This window comes from Pan troglodytes, chromosome 22, assembly GCF_028858775.2.
Source record: "Pan troglodytes isolate AG18354 chromosome 22, NHGRI_mPanTro3-v2.0_pri, whole genome shotgun sequence".
Classification (NCBI taxonomy): domain Eukaryota; kingdom Metazoa; phylum Chordata; class Mammalia; order Primates; family Hominidae; genus Pan; species Pan troglodytes.
Window position 1 is genome coordinate 2,905,493 of NC_072420.2, and position 12,514 is coordinate 2,918,006.

The 12,514-nt window shown below is 34.0% G+C and overlaps 1 protein-coding gene across 8 annotated transcripts in view; it reads left to right on the forward strand.

Moving 5' to 3' along the window:
- LOC104004643 (protein FRG1B-like) overlaps window positions 1–12,514 on the forward strand; it is a 52,703-nt gene that overhangs the window by 11,971 nt on the left and 28,218 nt on the right. For 5 of the 8 annotated variants that reach the window (XM_063803429.1, XM_063803426.1, XM_063803425.1 and 2 more), the window contains exons 3-6: window positions 1,427–1,552; window positions 6,563–6,664; window positions 9,977–10,068; window positions 11,054–11,164. In XM_063803429.1, the coding sequence (XP_063659499.1) occupies window positions 1,487–1,552; window positions 6,563–6,664; window positions 9,977–10,068; window positions 11,054–11,120 (327 nt within the window). In that variant the 5' untranslated portion in view covers window positions 1,427–1,486 and the 3' untranslated portion in view covers window positions 11,121–11,164. Of the gene's footprint in view, window positions 1–1,426; window positions 1,553–2,331; window positions 2,390–6,562; window positions 6,665–9,976; window positions 10,069–11,053; window positions 12,454–12,514 lie in introns of those variants that run through there. The other 3 variants (XR_010154397.1, XM_063803424.1, XM_063803423.1) reach the window with 3 other exon arrangements.

Below are 12,514 nucleotides of genomic sequence, written 5' to 3' on the forward strand. Positions count from 1 at the left end.
GCCCAGGCCCCAGCATTAATTATCAATATTTTGCCAATCTCGTTTCGTTTACATGCACCCCCCACACACGTTTTTTCCAAGAAAATTTTAAGTAAAATCACAGATATTACATCATTTTACCCGTAAGTTCATAAATGTACATTTCTTAATGTGGTATGTCTTTCTCTCATCACCTGTTTTGTTGTTTACTTTTATACATTATACTATGTCATTATCAGACCTTGTAAAATTAACAAGAATTCCTTAATATGTCATATCCAGTTAATGATTGACTCATTTCTACTCTAGTTAAAGTACAATTTAGGAGAAGGTTTGAGGATATTTTTTAACATTAAGATGTAAACTTTTATAACAACTGCTAAAATAATTGTTGCTAGAGTCTAACATTTCTATTGGCAAATTGGAAATTAGTATACATAGACATAGATTCTGCTCATTTTGCTTTCAATCTAAAATCGTTGTTAGGATTACTGGCCGGGTGCAGTGGCTCACACCTGTAATCCCAGCACTTTGGGAGGCAGAGGCGGGTGGATCACGAGGTCAGGAGTTCAAGACCAGCCTGGCCAATGTGGTGAAACCCCGTCTCTACTAAAAATACAAAAAAAAATATATTCGGGCATGGTGGCAGGCTCTTGTAACTGCAGCTACTTGGGAAGATGAGGCAGAGAATTCTTTGAACCCAGGAGGTGGAGGTCGCAGTGAGCCAAGACCGCGTCACTGCACTCCAGTCTGGGTGACAGAGCAAGACTCCATCTCAAAAAAAAAAAAAAAAAAGATTACTATGCTAGAAAGTCTTCCTGTAGAGGCATTTTTAAGAAGCATTATGATAGGCATTGCCTCGGGAAAGCAGGCATGAATAGATGGCTGCGGTCTATCATTAGAGAGACCGTTCTCCATATATCACTTTGTACCCTCACATGTTGCCTTTTGTTTTGTTTTGGTCTTTTTTTGAGACAGGACCTTGTTCTGTCACTCAGGCTAGAGTGCAGTGGCGTGATCATAGCTCGCTATAACCTTGAACTCCTGGGCTCAAGTGATCCTCTTTCACAGCTCCCCAAGTAGCTGGGATTACAGGCATGCACCCCCATGCCTGGCTGTATGTTGCTATTGTGTATTTTAAAAACCTAATCCTGACTGTGCTGGTAGTCACATGAATCTGTGCACATACATGCAAACAAGTACATGTAAAACTGGTGAAATCTGAATAAGCTTCATGGATTATATCAATGTCAGTTTCCTGATTCTAACAATGTATGATACTTATGCAGGATGTCATCATTGAGACAAAGTGAGTGAAGGATATGTGAGATCTTTGTAGTATTTCTTATGACTGCAAAATAAAAAGTTTTTAAAACTAAGTTATAATAACAAAGAACTCTGTGTCAAAACTAAAATGTAAAGTTGAAATATCAATTTTATTTTTTAGGAATCTGGTGGACAGTAACAAACTTTGGTGGAATTTCAGGAACCATAGCCATTGAAATGGATGAGGGAACCTATATACATGCACTCGACAATGGTCTTTTTACCCTGGGAGCTCCACACAAAGAAGGTTTGTGTCTGGAAGGGAAGATCCTGCCACAAGTGTAGATTTTAGGACATTCATTCACTCAGGCCAAACTCTAACTAGTCTCAAACATTTTCCAAAGAAATGGAACCATTGCATTTGACTCTTCCATTTTTTAATTCCTTAATATTTACCAGCCATTGGGAAGTCCCTCTTTCTAATATAAGCATTTGAAAACATTCCATATAGTTCCATAAGAGTATCTTTGGAAATCAAAACAATATGAATAATTAAAATAGTAAGTGGAAAGAAAAAAGAAAACCTACTTGAGTCAAACATATTTGAATTTCTTTTTTATTCAGACCTATTACCAAAACTAACCTGGGTGCATTTAACAATTTGAAGTTTCCTCATTTTCTTTAGCCCATCAGAGGAAGCACTAATGAGATATGAAGTAATTAGTAGGTAAAAAGCAGTATCATTTGGTCAGCAAGGCCATCCATTGAATAAATGAAAACGTTTAGCTTTTTTAAGTAAGTGCTTATTTATGACTGTATTTTAAAACATAAAGATAAGCTATCTCAAAGGTTATTAAATAAGCATTATATCACCCTGTCTTACTCAGTGTATAAAATTAGCACTGTAGTTACAAGAAGGTAAAATAGATCTTGATTCCAAAGATACAGTATTACAGTGACATCAGTATATCTGAATATTCTTACATTTAATTGCGGAAGAAAATAGCCACATTTTTTAAAGCAAAATAATGTCTTTATATTTATAGCAAATGTCAAATTTATTTTCAAATGTTTTTTCTCCAATAGTTGATGAGGGCCCTAGTCCTCCAGAGCAGTTTATGGCTGTCAAATTATCTGATTCCAGGTGAGCTTATGTTGTAATATAATTAGTAACCAGTTATTTTAAAAATTTAATTGTATTCATTAAAAATTTTAGTATCTGTGTTAAGCCCACAGTAATTTTGATATAAAAAATGAAATAGCTTTTTGAAAAGTAGATTTTGTGATCTACTTTTAGTGGATTTCCTATCAATATATAATGCTAGGCTGGAAAAAAGATATGTAAGTTAAAAAATGAAGATTAATAATTTCACACACCAAGTAAGATAGATTAAAAAATAAATCAAATAGTGCAAAACCTGGTTCACTGTTGCTATGATATTTAAACTCACTGTTTGGAAGTCTAAAGACAAACAGGAAGACTAAAAAAAGGAATATTGTTGAAACCAGCAGAGAATGTTACAGCATCATAACGACCAAAAGAATATTTTTACTCACTATTTTTACAGTCATTTTATAAAGTAGCCTTTTTTATTCTCACCTTGTGCAGAAGTATAGAATGATTCTTTGGGTAAAAGATACTGAAAGTGAATTTACATATTTTAGTAATTGGTTACATCGACATGATAATGATTTCTGTTATATAATCATTAACGTATAAAGGAGTAAAAGTCAATTCTGGCATCCAAGGAGATTCTTGGTAAGGTAAAAGAAATCATAATTTTAAAAAATCACATTAAGATGATTATTTCTGTACTTTCTTTGGAAGTCTGATAAGTAGGGTGAAAGACAAAGAATAAAAGCAGAGGAAGAAAAAATTCAATAGTTTTAAACTGCTTTACAATTATAAACAAAAAAGGAATATAAAGAAAATTAACTGACAAATGAGGAAAATATTTACAACAATCTTAATAGGCAGTGAGTTCTTACTCTTCATATGTATCTTGTATAAAATTCATAGCACTGAAGACCCCAGTAGAAAAATTGCGAACAATCAGATCTGAATAGAAAAGTGGACAAGGCAAATTACCAGATAATCTAAAAACTAAAAAGGAAAGGAAAAGAAAAACAATTGTTATTCTAGTTAACTACTAAAATGCAAATTAATAGGATACTGTTTTTTCCATATCACGTTTTCAAGTATTTTTTTAGAGTCATAATGTTTAAAAAAAAATCCATGATACAAAACGTGCTCTGTTAATTTGAGGTAAGAATGTAAATGGAAGCAGCATTTTCTGGAAAACAGTTTAATGACATAAAGTTTTAGTAATTATTGAAGTTCATAACTAAAGAGGTATAATTGAAGAATGATGAATTTTGAAAATATTTGTTATGTAATATATAAGGTACAATGTTTATATTAAAAAAGCAAAATATGAAACTAAATTTAAAACTGCACTGTCCAATATGGCAACAACTAGTCACATGTAGCTTTTTTTTTTTTTTTTTTTTTTGAAGGCACAGAGTCTCACTCTGTCACCCAGGCTGGAGGGCAGTGGTGTGAACATAGTTCACTATAACCTCAAATTTCTGGGCTCAAGCACTCCTCCTGCATCAGCCTCCCAAGTAGCTGGTATTACATGTGCACACCACCATGCCCAGCTAACTTTTAAAATTTTTTGTAGAGATGGGGTCTCACTATGATGTCCAGGCTGATCTTGAACTTCTTGCCTCAAGCAATTCTCCCATTGCCTTCCCAAAGCACAGAGATTACAGACGTGAGTCACCACTCAGCCACATGCATCTTCTGAACACTTGGAATATGTCCAGTCTGAAATTTTAGATATGTACACACCCACACACATACACATGTCCTGTTTTGATGTCCTATAATTAATTTTCTGTCAGTTTTTAAATTTTATCTATCTTATTAATGTATAGAATCGCCCTGAAATCTGGCTATGGAAAATATCTTGGTATAAATTCAGATGAGCTTCTTGTTGGGCATTCAGATGCAGTTGAACCAAGAGAACAATAGGAACCAGTCTTTAAAAATATAAGTGCTGTTATTGTTTATAAAAACTTCCTGTCAGTTTAACAGAAAGTCTGTAACAGTCAATCATAATATATTTAAAAAGAAAAAGTAGGATGCAATAGTATAATACATTAAATAGGAATAAATCAGTAAGAACATAGAGCCTTAAAGAGATCTCAAAATATAGTACAACAAAAATAGCTTTAGTACTTTTGCCCACAATTATTTCTGTGTACCATTAGTGCCTAGATATGGATCTCATTTCCACTGAAGAACCAGTCAATTTTAGGTCACAGAGTAGCAAAACAGAATAGTTCCTAAGTATGTTCCTTGTAGCAGAAATCATGGATGCTTTCAGAAACATTACAGACTGTAAGAGAACAGTGGAGCTAGCTAAGAACAAGTTGTGACAATTTGTGTATAAAATATAAATAATAATAGTTCATTGAAGTAAATTATCTCTAAAAGACTTTCAGTTCATAAGCTTAAATTAGTGTATGAAAAGATAGTTTTAATGTAAGAAAGAAAGATAATATACTAATTCTTAATTTTAGTAAGTAGACAGTTGTAGTATATGGATGTTTTGTTAAATCTTTGTTGATACAGAATACATGATTTCCTTTTTCTGTGTGAGAAGTAAAGATTGAACAAAAAATATGTGAGTGCTAAACTGTCTTTAAAAAGTAGATAACTATATCAAAAACAGTAAGGACCAGTGGGTACCACACAGAACAAGCAAATAGAAGATAAGCTCAGCCTTTGAGTAGCAGCTTTGGTAGTATACAATAATGAACTGAAAATAGGAACTCAGCAGTGTTTTCTAAGTTGACAGATTAAACAAACATCCCACCAGAAAGAGGTAATCACTTAGACTAATTTCTTCATCCCCTAGGATAATATCTTAAGTCAGTGACTTGAAAACTATTTTGACCCAATCCATTGAGAAATGCATTTTTACATTGCAGCCCAGCACACACATATGCATAACTGAAGCAAGAGTTGTACTTAACAATACTTACTTATCCATGTGTTATGCACCTTGATATTTCTTATTCTCTTTTACCCCTTCCTCTGTGTGTCTGTGTGTATTCCTTTTCCCCCCAGCCCACCCAATACCGTTTAGGAAACACTACATTGATTTCATTACCTGTTAATGTGTTGCAACCCCTTTGAGATGATCCTACTAGTTGTGATGAGATGTTTCTAATAAAAGTTACACCAGTAGAAAATGCCAATATTTCATAAGGCCAGGATAATGACTTAGATAGTACTAATAATACAACACTTTAGGAAAGTTCATTTCATTTTATTTTTAGGAAGGACACTAAGTTTCAAAAATTTAAATTTAAATGAAAGAGGGTCTTAAAACTCTATTTCAAAAAGGACTCAGCTGAATAATCTGTGGCACAGGTTTAAATCACCTTGGACCACACCGCCATGTTCCAGGGCTCACCAGGAGCCATCCAGATGAGAGACCACCCAGCCCTTGGGACTTGACTAAGAAATTAAATCCATGTTTTCAGCACATTTTTAACTGGATGTGATATAAGGTTAACATATTTTGTAATCATTGTATTTATAAATATTTTGTCTAAATGTTATGGTATTCCAAGTTTTCCAAAAGAATCAACCAAATACAAGTTATAAATAAACATTATATTTGTTACGGGAGTTAAGCTAACCAAATTTGTAACCCAGATTTAGATACACAAGAAAATCAGTTTTTAAAGTTTTGTTTAATAGAAAGCAGTGTAATACATCAAACATTAAACAACTAAAAATGTATATGAATATTTATTTTCACACACAAAAGTCCCTCAGACATTGATTCTTAAATTCAAAACACCAAAGGTATTGTATGTACCTTTTCATGTTTTCTAATTGTGAAGAAAATAAATTTTATTTAAAATGTTAATATTTGAATAAAGTATGCATTCATAATTATGTTTCTGTTTTTAAAGTTAATTTTCCAAACAGAACTAAATCAGTTTCATCTTCAGTAGATCTTTTAGAAAGGAAGCAATCCTACCTCATCTAATTAGAATTTAGTCCTACTAGGAAGATACATTACAAATGTTTATTGTGGTAATCTTTGAATAGTAAAATGAAAGGTGATTTTGGTTTCCTTTTCTATATGTTCTTGTATTATATTTTTCAGGTTTTTCTCTAAGTTCTTTTCTGTGATTTTTAAATCAGGGAGGAAAAATTAATTCAGTCTAAACACTTAATGTTTCTTCCACAAGAAGTATCCTCATGGCTATTTTGTTATTTTGTTTCACTTAGGGGAAAATGGCTTTGTTGGCCTCAAATAGCTGCTTTATTAGATGCAATGAAGCAGGGGACATAGAAGCAAAAAGTAAAACAGCAGAAGAAGAAATGATCAAGGTAATGATGACATTTTATACAGATGACTGCATTCACACATGCGATGTGACTGTATCTCTTTAAAATGTAAAGTCATCATTTACTGTCACTTTAAAGATTTAGTTAATAGCTTTTTATAATGTGGTGTTTCAAATAGACTCATTTTAAATTATAAATCCCATAGTTGATGGCTTGTTTATACAATATGTTAGAGAAATCAGTGCATCTAGGAACTACCTTGCCATTATCTCCATGGATTAGTATATTTTTCTGGTAGTTCCACATGTTCCTTTTAGGCTTTCATTTTCTTGTTTTCTTGCTTGTATTTTAAAATCTGATTTTTTAAATAGATAACATGTACACGTGGTCCAACATTTTTAAATAAAAGCATATAAAGATTAAGATACATGCCTGCCATGCATCTTACTCACCTGTGTCCCAGCTCCTGTTCCTCGTTCCCTTTGTTTTTTTTTTTATAGCCTCCTAAAGTTTCTTTATAAACATATGAATATATTTATAATTTTCAACTGTTTTACACTAAAGACAACCTCCTCTATAGTCTTCTCGACTTTGATTTTTTTTTCCTTAAAATTGTATCTTGGAGAGTTTTCTACTATTAGTTTGAATGTAGAAAGTTTTCTCTTTGTCTTGCTTTTCCTCTCTTTCTCTCTCTCTCTTTTTTAACAGCCACACAAAATTCCATTTTAGGGATGTACCTTAATTTATTTAGTCTTTTGTAGATGGAAATTTAGGCTGTTTCCAGTCTTTTGCTCTTATAAACAGTGCTGCAGTACATAACATTGAATATGCATCAATTTGTAGATGTGCGGGTGGACCTGAAGATAAATTTCCAGAAGCAGAATTACCAGGTCGGGGTATACATGTTTGTATTTATGTAATGCTTGAGCTTCTGTGATGATAATCACTCTATGAAACATAAAAAATCATAGCAGAACTTCTGAGGCCTTAGGCCTTACATTTTAAAAATATTTTTATTAATAGTACCTGTCTTCTTTGCATTAGGAGAAACATGAATCACATAAATCATGGTTTTTATTTTATTTTTAAAATTCATGTGCATCACTAAGCTGGAAATAAAAGTTCCTTATTCCAGGCTAAATTCCCTCATCCATAGTCAGATGTGTTATCCATTGCACCAGTGGCCTGTGCCCTCCCTAATCCTACTCTTTGTTTTACATCATTGTAAAAGTTACACAGACATCTTCATATCAAGGTGAAATTCCAAATAATACTGTTAATATAACCTAGATAAATCAGGTAGTTAACTGGAACTTGATGAAAACATTTAAGGATTAATTTTTTAGACTCACAAAAGCCACTGATCTTTAATGATATACATATACCAGGATGTGTCTAAGGAATAACTCCCCCCTTCTTGACACATGGTTTTTCTGTGTCTTGGCATTCCATCGCAGTACTGAGCAAAGGCACTGATCTTTAATGATAAACATATACCAGGATGTGTCTAAAGAATAACTCCCCCCTTCTCGACACATGGCTTTTCTGTGTCTTGGCATTCCATCCCAGTACTGAGCATCCAGAACCTTACTTTGTTTGCCTCTGTTGGGAATCACAGGTTGCATCCAGTCTGACCCAGATTTGCTCTGTAAGGCATTGTGGGGGCCAGAGTGGAAGGCTCTAAGAGAGGGGGCAAATGCCTTTTCTAAAATGCCCTTCATTCTTATAATTAGAGCATAAAAATTTATGTTACATTTTTCTCTACTACCAATGTAATTTAAAAGCATCTATCAATTCTCTGTATGTGCTTCATGTTAGATTTCCGGTCATATGTTTGATTTTCTTTTTAGAATAGTCTTGATTTCAGATAATTTCAAATCTAAAGCTCAAACAATTTCAATCTAAAATGTAGGTATTTTCTTACAGTTAGAGAAGTGAAATGTTATATTTTTTCATTGCATGCATCCGGCACATGCGTTGTAGTCTTGAATTTCCATAATGCTCCTGTGAGGTGGATGTGAACTCAGCCTTACAGACAGGAAGACAGCCTCTGACCCTCCTTACATCCTCGTGGTTTTTGTCAGTCAGTTCATGGAAATCACAGTGATTTCAAGGTGTGGTAAGACAGGATGTGTACCCAGGCCCAGCTGACTCCAGAGGCCACTCTCAGTATTTCATAGCACATTGCTTCTCAGGAAACAGGTCATTGGGGAAATGCAGATGGGTTTGTGACTTACATTTAATTTTATTTATTTATATTTTATTGTATCATGTTTAAATTATTTTTCATCTGGATATCATCACAAAAGTGTTACTGAAGGCAACAATTGCAAATATATGTGCAGTGCTTTGCACTTATACAAAGATACAAAGATACTTATACAAAGATTGCATTTTTCATGATTTAAAGCAATTTTCAGATGAAATACAAAGTTTTCTGGGTCTTTTTGGTTAGTCAAGTACTTGGAAGCTCTGAACAGTGATTATTTAGGACTCTTTTTGTACCATTTAATTGCAGGCTGTCCTAATCTCTGTCAGCCCTTCACCTTTATGAGCTTGCCTTGTCTACCAGAACACAGACCCCTCTTACTAAAGGTAGCATTGTGCCACAGGCCCTAGCAGGGAATGTTTTCAGGTCTGGGACCCCTCCAATCAAAACTGTCACAAAGATGTCATTGGCACAAACACGTTATTTGTCATCACTTTCTAAGCAGCCCTGGAACTGGACTCTGGCCACAGAGATCCCTTAGGAGACTTGAGTCCTTACCATTGCCAATTGCCTGTTCTGTGGGCGATCCTAATTGTTGAATGCAGATTAATTAACTTATGACATGTGATAGTAAACATCTATCCAAACTTAGGAGGATATAAGAAGCTAGTAAAAGAGGTGGGTTCCAATTAATTAAAAACAAGTTGTGTAATGTTAAAAGATTTAATACTTTGGTAATAGTCTGTGCAATGTAAAATAGCTATTAAGCTTTTAATCTGATCAAATGAACACTTGTCTACTAGGGATAATTTGATCCCAGTGTATTCACTTGGCGGACAAAATTAAATTAATGATTTCTTTATTGCCTAGCAGGATCTGATGTGTAAAGTGTTTCTGAAATAATTTTGTCTGTAGTGTTTCTGACACAAGGGCTGTGGAGAAAGCATGTGATAGCACTTACTCATATAGATTATATATATGAAGTAAAAACACATAGCCAGAACCTGTCTTTTTCTGAATATTGTTGCTCAGTTAATTTTTTCTTCTGCATAAGAAATCATCTCGAATGTTCTTATGTGATGCGTAAAGTGGGGAAGGTGGAAGATAAACATATAACCCATTGGATTCTCTTTTCCAATATCTAGATTAGATCCTGTGCTGAAAGAGAAACCAAGAAAAAAGATGACATTCCAGAAGAAGACAAAGGAAATGTAAAACAATGTGAAATCAATTATGTGTATGTATGATTTTCCTTTTAGACCTACAGATTTGACAGTGAAGTGCTTCTCAAAGTGCTTTCAAAATAAATTACCTAATTAGCTGGGGATGGTGATGCATGCCTGTAGGCCCAGCTACACGGAAGGCTGAGACAGGAGGATTGAGCCCAGGAGTTCAAGGCTGCGGTGAGCTCGGATCACCACTGCATTCCAGCCTGGGTGACAGAGTAAGACCCTGTCTGAAAAAATGAAAACTGATGGACAAGAAGAGGCAACACAATGTAGCCTCTAGGACAGAGCACTGAGCTAAATGCTTTTCTCTTCTTGAGGGTTCAGTTTTCCTAATCATCCTACCAGCTCCCAAAGGTAGTCACTCTGGTTAGTCAATCTCTCTATTCATTCATAGAATGGGCCTGATGCCAGTCAAAGGCTGTGCTATGGCCAGGACACAGGGGACTCCAGCCAGCATGACTTAATAGAAGTGGGGCCTTCTGCTACCCAGTCAATGAGTGGCCCTCCTCTTGAGAGGTTATGAAGGTCATCTTTTTTGTTCAAAATCTCCAGCTTATTTAAAAAAATACAATTAGACTTTTTTTTTTTTTTCTCCCCCGAGACAGAGTCTCACTCTGTCCCCCAGACTGGAGTGCAGTGCCATGATCTCGGCTCATCGCATCCTCCTCCTCCCAGGTTCATGTGATTCTCCTGCCTCAGACTCCCGAGTAGCTGGGACTATAGGCACGCACCACTGCACTCGGCTAATTTTTGTATTTTTAGTAGAGATGGGGTTTCACCATGTTGGCCAGGCTGTTCTTGAACTCCTGACCTCGAGTGATCCGCCTGCCTTGGCCTCCCAAAGTGCTGGGATTGCTGGCATGAGCCACTGTGCCTGGCCTACAATTAGATCTTTTTAATAAGTGAAAAAGAAATTAACAGTATTTACAAATTTAATAGTAAATATGTATAATCAGTTTGAGGTATTTTTCAATGAAGACATTTTCTTTGCAGAAAGAAATTTCAGAGCTTCCAAGACCACAAACTTAAAATAAGTAAAGAAGAGAGTAAAATTCTTTAAAAAGGCTCAGAAAGATGGATTTTTCATGAGACGCTTCTGGACAGGTAGCTATTTATTTACTTATTTTCACTATTTTCAGTAGCCCATAGAAATGGCATGTAGAAAACCTATATTCTCTTAAATTACTGTAGTTTTCACATTTTTGTCTTTATTTCTAATTTATGAGTGTGGCAATATTACCTAGAGAGGACATCATGAGTTTGGGAAAAGACTGTCAAGAAAGAATATCTAAAAATTATAACCGATTCTAAGTATATATTTTAAGAAATTCAAGTTTGACTGTATCTACTTCATAAATTTATCATCATCTTTTTATAACTATTAGAACCAGAGTTAGAAAGAAGCAGTTTGACTAATATAAAAATTATGTGGATTCTGTTAGAGTAGTTCAGGTTCCTTAAAATAAGCATAGATCAACTAAAAAACTAAGTATAAAAGCTGAACAAGTGAAATTGAAGCAGTTTTATTGTAAGATTTGGAAGAGTGCAGGATGTTTATCATAGCACATTATTAATATTTATTACTCTTCCTATGTAGATAAGTAGTGTCCTAGATTTACAACATAGAAAAACAGGTAGAGACATTTAGCTGTGAGTGTACAAGTATAAATCAATTAAGTGCCAGATTTTGATAATCACCAGCCGCTCATTCAAGTCCTATGTTGCAAAGTTACTCTTACATTTTTTTTACATTACTTGATAAAGGCAATGTTTAATTACATATTTTCTATTAACTAGCTGGTAGAGTTCATACCTAAAGTCAGTAAATAATGTTAAGAGTTTTTTCCAGCTGAGCAAATGAGTATGTATCTAGTTGTTAGAAATCAAGAAGAGGATATAAAATATAATCAGGATGTGGACTCTAAAACGGAATAACCTCTATGTCCTGTAACTTTTATCACTCGTAATAATACAGCATTCTCACCCTATTAAATGGAAATTTAAAGCATCTTTAAATTCTAGAATAATTAAAATTGTTATTTGGATTGAAAAAGCCCTTAGGTGACATTTATTGAATATTAGGAAATAACTTTTATAAGATTAGAATCCATTTTTTATAGAAACCAAATTTGAAAGTATACATATTTTAATATAAGTGTTGTGGTAATACAGTAACCAAAATTGAACACACAGTTTTAAAGCTTTTTATATTTAGTAGCAGTTGAATATATGTGGCATGTTTTACATAGATTAATTTTACTATTTTTCTTTGTTTAAAAAAGATAACCAAATTGAAAGCCGACAGATACTGCAAATGACTGGGATTTTTGTTTCTGCCTTATCTTTTTGTATTTTTTTCTGAATAAAATATTCAGAGGAAATGCTTTTACAGAGTTCTTGAGTTGTTGTGAAATTATTATTTAGCTAGTACCTAGTTTAACCAGGATTAAACAA